The sequence below is a fragment of the Aquarana catesbeiana genome, linkage group LG01, assembly GCF_042186555.1.
Source record: "Aquarana catesbeiana isolate 2022-GZ linkage group LG01, ASM4218655v1, whole genome shotgun sequence".
Lineage (NCBI taxonomy): Eukaryota > Metazoa > Chordata > Amphibia > Anura > Ranidae > Aquarana > Aquarana catesbeiana.
This window is the reverse complement of record NC_133324.1, coordinates 143992732-144008606: the sequence shown is the minus strand read 5'-3', so window position 1 is coordinate 144008606 and position 15875 is coordinate 143992732. Positions and strand designations below refer to the sequence as shown.

At 41.7% G+C, this 15875-nt stretch overlaps 1 protein-coding gene across 1 annotated transcript in view; it reads right to left on the bottom strand.

Annotated features, from left to right (window-relative positions):
• The window catches only part of CCDC125 (coiled-coil domain containing 125), a 63203-nt gene extending 48278 nt beyond the window's left edge, over positions 1 to 14925 (bottom strand). Inside the window, exons 1-3 of the mRNA XM_073624428.1 lie at positions 14770 to 14925; positions 10171 to 10494; positions 3782 to 3840 (exon numbers count right to left, since the gene is read on the bottom strand). Coding sequence (XP_073480529.1) covers positions 3782 to 3840; positions 10171 to 10477 — 366 coding nt within the window. The 5' untranslated portion in view covers positions 10478 to 10494; positions 14770 to 14925. The remainder of the gene's footprint in view (positions 1 to 3781; positions 3841 to 10170; positions 10495 to 14769) is intronic.
• Positions 14926 to 15875: the final 950 nt, after the last annotated feature.

The window sequence follows — 15875 nt, the reverse complement described above, 5'->3', positions numbered from 1 at the left end:
AAAGCAACCATTAATTTAAATGTATGTACAATTAATATAATGAGTATAAAAATGGCATGTTTTTTAATGTTGTAGAACAGGTCCTCTTTCAGTAGATAAACAGCACAATCCAACTCACTTAGTGGCTCAACTGTAGGCTGAGAATGCAACCTGTATCCAACAACTACAGTACACCCAGATTTGAGATCATAATCACCCTTTCTGCCTGTTTTTGTTTGTATGGGTGCCTGTAGACACTACAGGCTAACCACTGTCAAGTGAAATCGGACAGATTATTAAACACATTCTGATTGGAGTGGCTGCATACATCTTGGCTGGTGGAGGGGCCGGATCTGGACGTGAAGGATTGGGAAGAGATAAGGGAGTACACCTTCCTTCAGTTTGTATCTACTAGAGACAGGTTAAAGTGTTACTAAACCCACAACAGTAAGATCAGTCTGTATATGCAGTAAAGCATGCTTGTTATACTCACTGTGGAACCTAAGGGGTTAATCCTCTGCATTGTGTATAAAGGCTGTGTGATCCTGTCTCTCTGATCCTCTTCTTCTTTAACTGACTCCAACCCATCTCGTGATAGAACACAGCATTAGGAGTCAGGTTGCACATGCTCAGTTTGGTGTGTTTTGCTAGAGAGTTTTTTTTTTCTTAGGAGAATGTGATAAGCACAGGGCCAATCAGCACTGTCCAAACAGGAGATCAGGGGAGAATAAAAACCCTCCCTACAAGCTTTAAGCAGAGACTGATACAAGTCACAAGATTGCTATATACTGCTGATGAGAAAATGCATTAGCAGTTTATATTTACTAAAATAATTGTATTTCCATGTTCTGTGCACTGTGGGAGACCAGATATAGTGAATGCAGGTTCTGGGTTTAGTAACACTTTAATTCAGTTTAAATAACTTCATAGAATTTACCTTACGCCTCGCAGGATGCATAAAATATATCCTCAGTGTCCTCCCCATTGTTGGCAGTGTCTAGATGACTCTGCAGATTATGTGCGTATGATTTGGACCTGTCCCTGAATACATACATTCTGAGTTGCAGTGCTAGAGTTTATTTCTCCTTTAACTACCATCCAGGTTCTGTGTCAGATAGATGTCTGTATACTGTGCCTAGCAAACGCCCTAGCTCCCACCTGGGCAATAAGGACCTTACTGGGACTCCTGTCATTTTATGCCAGAAAGGTGGTGGTGCTACAGCTACAGCCCTACAGCCCCCGCCTTAGATTATTGGAAATCTCCTATTAATTGCATAAAAACACATACTAATCTTAGGGCTGCCCCCAAAAAAAATTCCCCAAAAAATTTTGGGATATCTGGATTGACTTTGCCACCACTGTCGCTTACAATGTTAATCTGGATGCATCCCTCCTCACATTTGATTTGACTTGGTAGTGCTAATTTCTTACAATGGGGACTTTGGCTCTATTGGTAAGTTAGGTGCTCTGTTATGTAAGATGTAATGTTCTGTAATAGTTAGAGTGTTCCAAAGGAATAGCTGAGACCTTACTGACTCTGAGCTTCTTTTAGTGCTCTATATATGATACTTAAGCTGTGCAAGCCCATTTGTTTTTGTTAATGTGTTTTTTACTAAAATCGTATGTATGTTGAGCCGGGGTATGTCCAGAAGGCTCTGCTTTGTAAATCTCTTTATTAAACAGCAATAAAAAGAAGTTTGATGCACAGCAGTTTATTAGACACTCTGAAGAAATAGATCTTCAACTTCCAACTGTTTTCCAAAATCTATGCCCAGCTTAAGGCTGGGTTCACACTGTTGCGAATTGGATGTGGCTTTCCTCGCATCCAATTCGCAAAGCAGGAGAATGTGACTGGCTCTCTATGGAGCGGGTTCACACATCTCCGCAGCGGCTCCGGTGTGAATTGCACAGGAGTACTGTGCGTCTTTTGGTCCATTTCAGACCGGACCTGAAACGGTGAATGGGAAAGCACCGGACTCCTGCTGTGAGCCGGAGAGTGATGCAGTGTAAACACAGCCTTAATCTAGGTAGGAGTTACAAGCAACCACTACATTTTTGTTGTATATCACTTCAGCCCCCCTAACCTCGCCTCTTAAACTCAAAAACTAACTTGAAATTATGAAATTCTATTTTATTGAAAGATAGTAGTCATTATTTAAAGCACCAGCCTGTGTTTGCTTTACACAAAGCACTTCCCATTCTATACATATACTCTCTCTCCACTTAAGCCTTTCACAGTTCTAAGGCTGGGGAACTTGTATAACTGGTTAAGAAGGACTGGTAATGCCAGGTCAAAGTCTCTAAAAGAAAATACTGCTAAAAATCCAGGATTAATCCAAACAAAACTAAGAACATTCTTAAAGAAACAAGATAAACGTTAAAAAAAAAAAAAAAAAAAAAAAATCAGCTTGGCTCAATGTTTTCCTAACTCTAGTTTTCAAATACCCTTGACAAGCCAGATATAAAAAATAATAATATTCTATCAAGCTATGTATTCATTCCATGTATTTTTACATACAAGCATACAACTAGCATACGTACTCCAACACGGAGGTGGTACAAAAGCACTCTAACAAGGAGAAGGAGGGTCAGCACTATAATCCAATAAGGGCTCTATTGCTTAGCTCCTTCACTATCTAATTACAGGATGAGATGGGCTTTTGGCCAAGGTGTAGCCAGTAACATTTTGTAGATGTACACAATACCATTCCACTACACATAAAACCAAGTCCAAAAAAAAAAAAAGACAAGACAGTTGTCCATCCAGTAGTGACACACTAATTTTTATTTAGCTCAGTAGTGTGTTCTGTGTTCATTAGCTTCTCATGGGAAACCCAGACCTAAGCAGAATCTCAGTTGACCAATATCAGGAGGAAAAATGTATTGCCTAATTAGAGCTTTTCTAACTCTCCCAATATCCCCTCCAACCCTAAAAGACCAAAAATTTGGTAAAGGGTGCTACATGGTCGGTAAAGGGTGCTACATGGTCAACTAAAATGTAGAGTTACACTGACCCACATGCCGGGATAAACATGAAAACAAGAAAATTCCTCTAGGTGGGACTTTGGCAGGACATTGAACAACTAAGTGATCACAAAGGAGTACAAAAAATATATAATAATTATTATATATTTTTTGTACTCCTTTGTGATCACTTAGTTGTTCACTGTCCTTCCAAAGTCCCACCTAGAGGAATTTTCTTGTTTTCATTTAAAAGAGCAAAAAAAGACTACAGCATCTGCCAAACACATTAAAGTGGAAAGCCTGGTATAACGTTGGGCTGTGTGAGGTGTTGTCTGGTTATCCACCCCTGTCTGCCTTAATTTAATTTTACTTAATTTTATTTAGCATTATTATTACCATATTTTCTTTTCCCTTTTTTTTTCTGTTTCCTTTTTTGTGCCCTTTACATATATACCCTCTGGGGAGAGGCAAATAATGGTGGAGACTAGTGTGTCTTGGACTACAGTTTTTTGTTGGTACCATGAGGCTGTGTTTCGTCCATTCTCTTGGTGAGTGTAACAACTAATGTAGTCCGATACACTATCCTCTGTTATAGATATGTTCCTGTATTGGTCCACAGTCTTTTGGTCCCCGTGGGATATTTACATGATATATTTTACATGTCATATATTACTCACACTTTTTTACTATAAAGTATTATAATAAGTTTAAATGCTTCTTTTTGATATGTATATAAATATATTATTTTTTGTATTACAGTTATGTATGAAAATGCTATTAATAAAATTAGATTGAACAGAAAGTGGGAAGCCTAAACGTCTGTATCTGTGACGCCTACCTCCGTCAGGTCTTGAAGACGCTGCCTCATATCTTCATTGGAGACTTCAGAGCTTGCATCTATACACAAACAAAATAGAAATGTGATTATAGTCAAAGCACAAAGCTAAGATTAGCAGATGACCATTTAAAACCCCTATTTCTAAACTGCATATTGCACTGAGGATGAAGGAAAATGCTGATATTTAAACCATGACCTCCTTGGAGAGATTTCCCATCATTTCCTGTCCTAACAAGATATAAGGGGAAATCTTCTTAATAGAGACAAAAATATTAATAAAAACCTGACAGAGCATCTAACCCATTATCTACTCTATCCAGAACGGAATTAGAGGTTTTGGCTGAAGCTGGGCTTTAAGAAAATAGATATTTATTTTGCGTTTAGTCCACAGCATACCTACAGCTTGCCAACCAGCAGTTACAATCAATATGTTGCAGGGAACCTTTTTCATCTGAAAATGAAGCAACCCATACCAGGACTCCAATTGCTGCAGGTACAAACATACTAGGACAACAATGCAACAATCAGGGAGTTTATCTAACATGCACTGTCCAGTGCATTGACAGTGGGCTTGATTGCTCCTATACAAATGATCTCAGGTCCTCATGTGTATTTGGATTCAGCCGTTTCTGTAAAAAGATGATACTGATGATTAAACGGTGAATCTATGGAAAAGGAATACCAGTTCCTGTGAAAAAGACACACTATTTGAGCCTTCATCATCATCACAGTGATCCATTAGGTGACCAGTCTATGTTCTCAGTAAGCAAAAACTAGCTTCCCATGATGCAACAAAAGCTTGTTTCAAAAAGCTCCTTTGGGTGAAATGTATCAGAGCACGTGGCCCATGGGCAGGGCAACTTGATGTGCATGTACAACTGAATAAAGTTTCTTAAAGGAAGTGACGTCAGCTAAGTGTGGCCTTTTGTTTATAAGTATTTAAGCTGTACAGCTAGTCATTGTGACATGACACAAAAAGTTAAATGTGTCCAAATACTAGTGAAAGTGCTAACTAGCTGTAGGTAAAGTGGTTGTGAAGCCACTTTGTTATTTTCCTACAATCCCCTATGTTAGATAAAGTTACGTGCCCCAGTGTACGTCTATATAAAAAATATGCTGCTTTATACCTTTTTTCGGAGCTCCGCTCGGGTGCTCACTTGACTGGCTCTCCTCTCCCGATCGGACAACTACAGCGGGAGGGGCTGAGAATCCCCTGCTGACATCAGCCAGGAGGAGGGGAGGAGAGGAGGAGAGGAGGAGAGCGGTGGGCAGTCACCTGAGCGCCGCTCTGAAATAATGTATAAAGTGGCATATTTTTTATAAGGCACATACACTGGGGCACATAACTTAATGGAACACAGGGGATTGTAGGAAAATAAAGTTATTATAGCAGCAGGAGGGGAGGGGCAGCACTGACACTAGCTGACAGGCAGGGAGGGAGCGAGGGAGGGGGAGCAAGGAGAGACAGCAGGATCACAGAGGCACATAAACTGACCACGGTATCAGGGGCTCAGCAGCCATGATAAACGTAGTCAGTTTACAGAGGGGAGAGCAGCACCAGGCAGGATCAGCCAGGTATTTTAGATGCTACAAAGGGCCAAATTACACAGCACAAGCACTGTGCTGTTATTCATGCATTTAGGCTGGGTTTACACCTATGCAAATTGATTTCTCCGCATCCAATTCGCATGACAGGGGCGGCCGCGGAGCGCACAGCAGAAGAGTCCTATGCATCTTCGACTCCGTTTCAGGTTCGAATTCAGGCAAAAATTCAGACCTGAATAGCCCCTGACACGGTAAACAGGGACGCACCGGACCCCCTGCTGCGAGCCGCTCCGCACATAGTGTGAACCCAGCCTAAAGAAACAGGAGCTTTTTTTTTCTTTTTTTTTTTTAAAGGTAACAACCGCTTTAAGGATCTTAGAAGCGTGTTATTTCAAAACAATATTCTGTTTTACTGCTAGACCTAAATTTAATCCTTAAAGTGGCCTGTGTTACGTCACTGGAAAGATGTACAATAACAGTGGCATCCCTGTATACACTGTCACATCCAGAGATAAATTAGTTTATATATTACATTTTGCCTTTACTGGGGTATCCACATGCAGCCAGGAATGTAATTCTACCTAGAATTAGTGTAGAATAAAGAAGGGAAACTTCTGAGTGTCTGCATATAGCTTGATGCACAGGTAAACCAATATAAAAAGGCAGACCTTTCAAATTAATGTAGAACTTTGGCCAAACTATGGCATTTAAGTATCTACATAATCTTAACAAGTTGCAGTTAATCTTTAAAATGACCATTTAAAATGTATTTTTTCTTATTTAGTTTATAGTAGAAAAGGGTTAAAGTATTTATCATGTTATTGTCTGTATCCTGTTTCCTGTTGGGGAAATTTTCCTACACTTCCTGTCCTGCAGACTCAACAGCAAATGAGAGTAAATCTTTCCAAAGATCATTTGGATTGAGGAAAAGTTCTCTCTATTGGAGGATTATTCCTAACATCCTGCTATAGTGACAACATAAATTTATGTCTAGGTGATAAAGGTGACAAGAGGGGTGAATCTTTCCAGTGGGAAAACAGAAGACAACAAAAAAACCCAACAAAGGATCTGACCTTTCCCTACGTCATCCAGAAAAAAAAAGTGCTTTTACATAAACTTTAAAACAAGCCATCCTCAAAATATACAGGAGAAAATACTATTACTCTCTCTCTCTACTTCAGCTTCCACAGATAGCACAGACTTTGCAGCCTTGCAAGCTTTCTATCCTATAATGTGGTGGTCTCCAATCTTTCTAAACAAAAGGGCCATCCTACTGTATTTCATACTTTGAGGGGGGCGGACTGTGGTCAGAGAGAGTAGAAAATGTTTAGGCATCAGTGGGAGTAGACAGTATTCTCTTTTCCTTCTTTTACAGGTACACTTTTTGGGACATATTTTTATCAACTGACAGGGTCATTGTAAAAATCCTTAATACAAGAGTCTTTTGCCAACACACGGAGATGAATAAAGTTTGCAAACTTTTGTATGAATTTGTCAAAGTAAGAGCACTAAACTTAAAGTGGGGTTCCACCCAAAAAAACAAAAATACCTGATTAAATTCTAAAAAAACAAAACAAAAAAATATTTGGATATTTTTTTGTCCAATGGAGCGTACAAACAGTCGAATTTTCCGCCAACAGACTGTCATCACACAATTTCCATCGGAAAATCCGATCGTGTGTATGTGGCTTAAGTGATCGGCCACTGTTAGTTAGTTTTTGACTGTGCATGTTCAGGGTGTCACACTCCCCTACTTCTTTACCTCCTGGCAGGTCACTGCCTTTAAACACACATGTGCATACCACTTATCAGGACAGTTGATGGGCGCATGCTTATTCCAGATCAATGGTTCATTAAGCAATGAGGAAAGATCAAGAATGGCCGCCCAAAACATGCACCATTAAAAACAAGTCAGCAATAGCAACACACATATTCCCTTTAAAGTGATGCTGCATCTGCCTTCAAGTGAATCAGCGGAGTCATTTTCAAATTCTAAAATGACTCGCCAAGTTTGCCTCAGAAGAGCTATGCCTGCTGTAGATATTGATATCTGGGAACCCTAAAACCTAGAACAGTCTATTTAGCAAATTTTAAACAGCTCCAGTGGTAAGGAGCTCAAGTCCACTGCATCCAACAACTCGTGATTAACGGATAATTATGATGAAGATCTCAATGACCAATTATTGAGGCATGGGAGGCAGAAGGGAGCCGACCTACAATTTTGACCACGGGAACTATGCGAGATATGTATTACAGAGTGTCCTGGCTTTTGGAGATCCTCAGACACACCAAGGCAGTAAACAAGCATACAGGCACCTCTGGGTGTCTATATTCAACATTTACTACTGTTGCAGCTCATTCACCGTGAGCACAGGCTCTGATGTTCCGCCTGAAAAGCAACCGGCATACCATAACTCTGAAGGAGTTTCCAGCTCAGAAGATGAAAGGAGGAAGTAGAATTGAAATCCTTGCAAGGTATGTGCAAATAAAACAATCTCATAATTTACATTTTTCCTTTTTTTTGTACAGCTATTTTTCGACCATTGCTCTGAATTAATGAATGTATGTTAAAAAGCTGTAAGGCATCTGCACAAAAATGGTTAAGCTGAAGCTACAACATAGGCTTCAATGGGTTTAACCATGTGTGCCATCCTTCATAGGAATTCGAATTACAGCACCCAGTCAAATGATGTTACAGAGCTCTACTTAGTCATTAATTGTCTAACACAAAGGGTAAAGGATTGAGTTTGGTAAAACTAGCGCTTGCAATCACACACAGCAATTTTCAAACTTGTTAGTAAACCTTTTTGCAACCAGGGCAATCCTTTCCTCTTCCTTTAGGCCCCATTCACACCTCAGCGTTGTAGCTTGAAGCTCCAAACTCCAAAATGCTGGAGAAGAAACAAATCAATTATTCTCTATGGAGTTGGTTCACATCTCCACTACAAGTCACCTGAAGCCAAAGGGCTGAAGCTAAAAAAGCTTTAGAGTTTTTATTTTTAGCTTGAATCGGGCAGATTGGTGTGTTTTTGCTATTTTTTTATGTTCTATAGAAATGCATGGAAATGCTTGACTCAATTGTTTTTAAGAATTTAAGTGCATTTTGTTGCACGTTTTTCTGCTCAAATGCAATAATCAAATGAAAATAAAAATAATAAAATAAATAAAAAATTAATTCAAAAACCCCCTAACCCCAACCCTTATATTAACCTCTAATCTATAATCCTAACCCTAATATTAAACCCTAAACTAACAAAGAAAATAAATTAACCCCTACCCCTAACTTTTAAACCCTAACCCCTTCCAAAATAAAAAGTATATAAATTAATAAATAATAATAATAAACAAAAGTGAATGGAAAAGCTTAAAAATAAATAATGAAACAGATGATATTTTGCTCTATTGGCTAATTAAAAAATGGCAAAACTCAAACACACATTAAAAGCGCTGTACATAAACGCTCAAAAAATGTGCATACAAATGTATTATGAAAAAATGCCCTAAAAAAAACACTCAAAAACGTGACACTCAGGAGTGAATGTATCCTTATGCCGTGTACACACAGGCAGATTTTTCGGCATCAAAGGTCCGATGGACTTTCCGACGGACTTTTGATGGACTTCCGATGGACTTTAGAATGAACGGACTTGCCTACACACAATCACACCAAAGTCCGACAGATTCGTACGTGATGACGTACGACCAGACTAAAATAAGGAAGTTGATAGCCAGTAGTCAATAGCTGCCCTAGCGTCGGTTTTTGTCCGTTGGACTAGGATACAGACAAGTGTATTTTTCGACCGGACTTGAGTCCATCGGAAAGATTTGAAACATGTTCCAAACACGAATTCGTCCCGCCGAACCAGTCCGGTCGAAAAGTCTGCCCGCATGTACACGGCATTAGAGAAGGAGGAAGGAACTAGGAACTCATCACATCGACAACATTTCAATGCCCATGTTACTACACACAGATCTGTGGGTGACAGAGGTTTGGAGGATGAACAGATGTCTCACAGTCCATCTATGGCCACCTTTACATTGTTCCCCAAAGATAAAAGAAATAACAAGGTATCTGGGTGGCAGGTATAGATGCTTGACTCTGAATGTAGCTACACTGTATTTAATTCCTAAAGTCTGACTTCCACTCAACATATGAAGACAATAAAATAGCATGTATACATATTCACATACACAAAATATAACAATACATCATTTATCTAAACAGGTTCTGTCATGGAGGCCAAAGCTCTGACATATCTGGGTTGTGTCAGAGCTTGGTTCTAAAGCCGCATACACACAGGCGGACTTTTCGCCCAGACTGGTCCGACGGACTTTCAACTGACTTTTTAACGAACGGACTTGCCTACACACGATCACACCAAAGTCCGACGGATTCGTACGCGATGACGTACACCGGACTAAATTAAGGAAGTTGATAGCCAGTAGCCAATAGCTGCCCTAGCGTCGGTTTTTGTCCATCGGACTAGCATACAGACGAGTGGATTTCTGGGTCCGGCGGAGTTACGACGTAAAGATTTGAAGCATGTTCCAAATCTAAAGTCCGTCAGATTTTTGACTGGAAAAGTCCGCTGAAGGTCCGATGAAGGCCACACACGATCGGATTGTCCGCCGGACTCAGTCCGTTGGACCAGTCCGGTCGAAAAGTCCGACCGTGTGTACGCTGCATAAGCGCTACTCCTACACAGTCCTACTGACCCATCCCCATTACTATAATGGGCAGCCTCAGCGGACAATATATAGGTAGGAAGAGACATGGGTGCCTATTATGGCCCTGGCATTTAGGAATAAAACGATAGTGCTCAAAATAAAGCTGATGGTCTTACCAATGCTGTTTTGCCGGCAGCGCACGTAGCTCTCTGTACAGGGCCTAACATTTCTGTCCTCAGAGGGACTGTATTTTGCACTATGGCATCTCATAGAAGAAACATCATCACCCTTCTTAACAAGGTGGTAGTGACCGTGAGCATCAGATCCCTTTTTCAATTTTAATGTCCTGGCTACTGTCCCCTCAATAGCCTCATACAAGCCACCTGGCTTCCTCCCAAAGCCCTCTCCAAGGTCCCCTCCAGCCATGAAGTCTTCCTCTTCATCTGACGGGCAGCAATGTTCACTAGGCAGGGTGTCAGCCATCACTTAGGTAGGTTCTCCTGTAAATATAAGACAGAGAAAACATTGCTTAACATTGCATTGTTATTGCTGCAATACTTTATGTCACCTTTTAACCACAAAGCTTCAACTGACCAAAGAATGTCCAATGTACACATAGTCATCACTGCAAGTAATGCTAGAATATCTCAATCACCACTTCAATAAAACATGAGTGTAGTGAAAGTGACAACAGCTAAACTTCCTGTGAAAAAATACTATTGATACTTACCTGTCCTGCTATTTATCTTCAACCTCCTGAGGGAAGATCAACACACGTTTGGATTTGCTGGATGGCCAGTTTTCCATTGAGCACTATGGTTCCATCTGCTGGCTCCTTCCCAGGGACAGAATAAGAAGGAACGGGGCCCTAGGTAAGGCAGGAGCTTCAGCTCCCTATCTATTTGATGATGGATATTGACAAGGATTGCAAAAGATACATTTGCATTGCTTCTACTGGCAGTGTCATCCCCATCAGACACCAACTGCCAACAAGCGCACCTTCTCTTGTGAAGGGGCAGCTGATCTGCAAAGCACGTGGTTGCCGTGTGGTGGTTCAATATTTTAGAGGTTAAAAAAAAGTTTTGCCTTTAGCTAAACTTTAAAGCCAGTCTAGGTATGATTTTTTTTTTTTTTTGCCATAGTTCCATCGGTCCAGCTTATCACAATGAGAGTATTTATATCTCACACCTAAGTGATCCGTGGGGAAGCTGACAATCACTGTATTGGTCAGCACTTATACAGTGATAGCAGCGATCTTCTAGGTCCCATGCCGAGTGGCTTCCTTTTCTTATAGTAATCACAGTGGGATGCTTGCTTGGCATTTGCACCATTCACAGAACGCCTTTTATTTTTTCACATGAATACAAAGTGATCTCTGATTGGATGAGGTGGAGAGGAGGACCAGTAGAGTCATTATCACCATGTTAAATGACAGAGCACCTTGTATTCATTAAAAAACATGGCAGCTAAATGGCAGCAGTGCCAAGTGAGCAATCCCCTGTGACCACTCTGTAGAAGGGCATCTGCACTGGACCTGGAGGATTGTGTGATCACTGTAGTAGCACCCACTACTACAGTGCAGGTCAGCTTCCCTGGAGATCCCTCAAGTACGACATATACATACTTATACTGTGCCCAGCTGGACCAATGTAAGTATCCAATAAAGAGCATTCCTAAACTTCAGCTTTAAAGTGGAACTTCCCCAAAAGGGTGAGTTCCCCTTGTTTGCATCCCCCCCCAGGGGGGGAGCGGGCACTTGGTTTTGACAGGTACCAGCTCCCACTTATGGGTCAGATCGCTGCAGCAATTTATGAGGATGTTTGGCTTCACCGTCTTCTGGGATACACACAAGACCGAGAAGACCACAGGACCGTTCAGAAAGCACGGTACAGCTCACGCATGCACAGTAGGAAAACGGATGTGAAGCCGGAAGGCTTCACTGTCCATTTCCCTTACCCAAGATGCCAGTGCCTGCATCTCTGCATATGGTTTACACGCACATGCAAACGCAAGGAAGGTTTCGGACTTCCCTGTTGCCAGTCTTTTGTGCATGTGTGGAGAACCCTGCATATGTGCAAATGTGCCGCAGAGCTCTCTCGGTACCCGAGCCCTGTGGCACATCTGTGCATGTGAGGGGAGAGGGACAAATGGCTTGAAGGACTGAAATCCTGCAGTGTCCGCAAGGTCTCCCTGCTCAAGAAAGCACATGTACAGGTCCATCTGAAGTTTTGCTAATAAACATCTGAATGATTCAGAGGAGAATTGGTTGAAAGTGTTGAGGTCAGATGAGACCAAAATCAAGCACTTTGGCATCAACTCAACTCGCCCTGTTTGGAGGAGGAGGAATGCTGCCTATGACCCCAAGAACACCATCACCACAATCAAACACGGAGGTGGAAACATTATACTTTGGGGGTGTTTTTCTGCTAAGGGGACAGGACAACTTCACCGCATCAAAGGGACGATGGACGGGGCCATGTACTGTCAAATCTTGGGTGAGAACCTCCTTCCCTCAGCTAGGGCATTGAAAATGGGTCGTAGATGGGTATTCCAGCATGACAATGACCCAAAACACACGGCCAAGGCAACAAAGGAGTGGCTCAAGAAGAACCACATTAAGGTCCTGGAGTGGCCTAGCCAGTCTCCAGACCTTAATCCCATAGAAAATATGTGGAGGGAGCTGAAGGTTCGAGTTACCAAACTTCAGCATCGAAACCATAAATGACTTGGAGAGGATCTGCAAAGAAGAGTGGGACAAAATCCCTCCTGAGATGTGTGCAAACCTGGTTTGCCAACTATAAGAAACGTCTGATCTCTGTGATTGTCAACAAGGGTTTTGCCACCAAGTACTAAGTCATGTTATGCAAAGGAGTCAAATATTTATTTCACTCATTAAAATGCAAATCAATTTTTAAATATGTTTTTCTGGCTTTTTTTTGTTGTTATTCTGTCTCCCACTGTTAACCACTTAAGGACCGGAAGGATTTACCCCCTTAATGACCAGGCCATTTTTTGCAATACGGCACTGCGTCACTTTAACTGACAATTGCGCGGTCGTGCAACGCTGTACCCAAAAAAAAAAATCAATGTCCTTTTTTCCCCACAAATAGAGCTTCCTTTTGGTGGTATTTGATCACCTCTGCGGTTTTTATTTTTTGTGCTATAAACAAAAAAGAACGAAAATTTTGAAAAAAAAAAAACAATATTTTTTACTTTTTGCTATAATAAAAATATAAAAAAAAAAATATTAAAAAAAAGTTTAGGCCAATATGTATTCTTCTACATATTTTTGGTAAAAATAAATAAATAAAAAAAAAAAAAAAAAAAAAAAAAAATCGCAATAAGCGTATATTGACTGGTGTGCGCAAATGTTATAAAGTCTACAAAATAAGGGATAGATTTATGGCATTTTTATTATTATTATTTTTTATAATAATGGCAGCAATCTGTGATTTTTAGCAGGACTGTGACATTGCGGCAGGTCAGACAGACACTTTTTTTGGGACCATTGAGATTTATACAGCGATCAGAGCTATAAAAATGCACTGATTACTGTAAAAATGTCACTGGCCGGGAAAGGGTTAACACCAGGGGCGATCAAATAACTATGTTCCCTGTGAGGTGTTTATAATATATGGGGGCTGGGCTGACTAGAGAAGGAGAGAGATCGCTGTTCCTAATCACTCTTAGCTCCCCTGTCAGAACAGGGATGCGCCGTGTTTACACTGGTAGATCCCCGTTCTGCCTCTGTGTGGAGCGATCGCGGGTGGGCGGTGCGCATCGTGCCCATCGGCGACACGCACAGGAGCGCGCCTGCTCTATCTATTACACAAAGCGACGTACAATGACGGCGATTCGTGTAATGCAGTACAACTGCGGCGGCTGGTCTTTAAGTGGTTAAAATAAAACTACCACTAAAAATGATTAACTGCTCATTTCTTTGTCTGTGGGCAAACGTACAAAATCAGCAAGCAAATCAAATACTTTTTTTCCCCCTCACTGTACTAGCAGACTTAGCTACACTAACAAACTGAAGCCAAACTCCAGCTCTCACTTTATACGCAGTTACAGCAAACAGTTTTTTTCCTTTTTGGGATAAAGGTTTTTTCATAAACTCACTGTAATCACCCCTGTCAGTGGTAAATGGTTTGCCCCGTCCCTCTAACTGCTATATCTACAGGACAGCTTGTTCTATTGAAAAACAACAGACTTACTGGCTGGATCACCCGGTAAAAATAAAGGAAATAACGCCTAAAAAAAGAAAACGAATGCAGCCGCCCAATCTAAGAATTGGTAAGCTGCAGCATTTTGGGGGTATTACCGCGTTCATATTAGATGAAGAATTTCAACACTAAAAACTTTCCTGGGTTTTGGTGAACAGTTTGGATGATTTGTATAACTTTAGTTACAGTGCAGGACATGATGACCACCCTGAATGTCAACAAGACACAGAGCGCCCATTGTGTCACCGCACCGCCTTCATTTCCTGCTACAGGAAAATGTCATTTCATGTTATGATTCAGAAGTATGAATGTAACAATCAGATCTGTCACTATGTACACCTGTATAGTATTCCCAGAGTGATCAGATGGGGGTCAGGAAATAAAGGTGGAGGACACTGTCTATATACACAACACTCATCCCTGCACAGACCCCCCAGGACACCCCACACGGTGACACCTCACCACTTCCTACCAAAGTTGTCACCTGTCATCAAACTTTAGTAGGAAGTACCATCCCGCCTCTATAAGGATCCCATTCCCTATGGATCTCACCGGCTGTGCAGAGTGGTCGGATCCCGGCTCAGTGATCGGCTCTCCCCCCCCTCCGATCCCCGAATACACAGACGTGGCCTCTCCCTTCCTCTGTCACGTGACACCAGCCCGGGCCCCGCCCCCTCACCTGGGTCACTACCTGTCATCTGCTGACTGTGACAAGACAGCCAGCCCCCTCCTCACCATACACAACACCTCATCGGCTTTCACTTTCATCCATTTCTGTTAATAGGGTTTTATAGCAAGTTCAATGAGGGTATATTCTCCCATTACAGCTTCACCACCAAGGTTCAAACAGAACTATAGGAAAAACTTCTTTTTTTTTTTCCGGATAGAGTAAGGCTGGCCATACACCTATAGATTATCTGCAGATTTTCTATGGTTAGATGGAAAAAGTGGGAGATTCCCCCATCCACACAGTTTAGCGAACATGGAGAGATCTGTTGCACATTTTCTATCTAACCATAGAAAATCTGCAGATAATCTACAGGTGTATGGCCAGCTTAAGGGAGGGTTATCACCCCTGTAAGGTTTATTTTTGCCATCTGGGACCTATTGGGGAGATTTCCCTTCATTTCCTGTCTCATAGCCAAACAGGAAGTGAGAGGAAATCCCTACAAATTAAAGTGATTGTAAAGGTAAATTAAAAAAATTAAAATAAAATAATAAACATGTCATACCTGCTCAGCTCATTTTGCACAGAGTGGCCCCGAGCCCGCTCTTCTCGGGTCCCCCGGCGCTCTTGCGGCTCCTCCCTACATCTGATAACCCCCTAGGAGAAGCGCTTCCCTGAGGGGGTTACCTCGCGGGCGCGCTCCTGAGTCCATAGCCACCCGGCCCCCCCGGCGCTCGCATCATTGGATTTGATTGACAGCAGCAGGAGCCAATGGCTGCACTGCTATCAATCTATCCAATCAAGAGCCGGGAACCCCCGGGCAGAGAGACAACGTGTCCCCGCCGGGTCAAGTTCGAGGGTTCAGGTAAGTAAAAAGGGGGGGGCCAGTCACTGGCAGGTGTTTTTTCACCTTAATGCATAGGATGCATTAAGGTTGCATTAAGGTGAAAAAACACAGGGGTTTAAAACCCCTTTAAGAGAATGCCTTGGG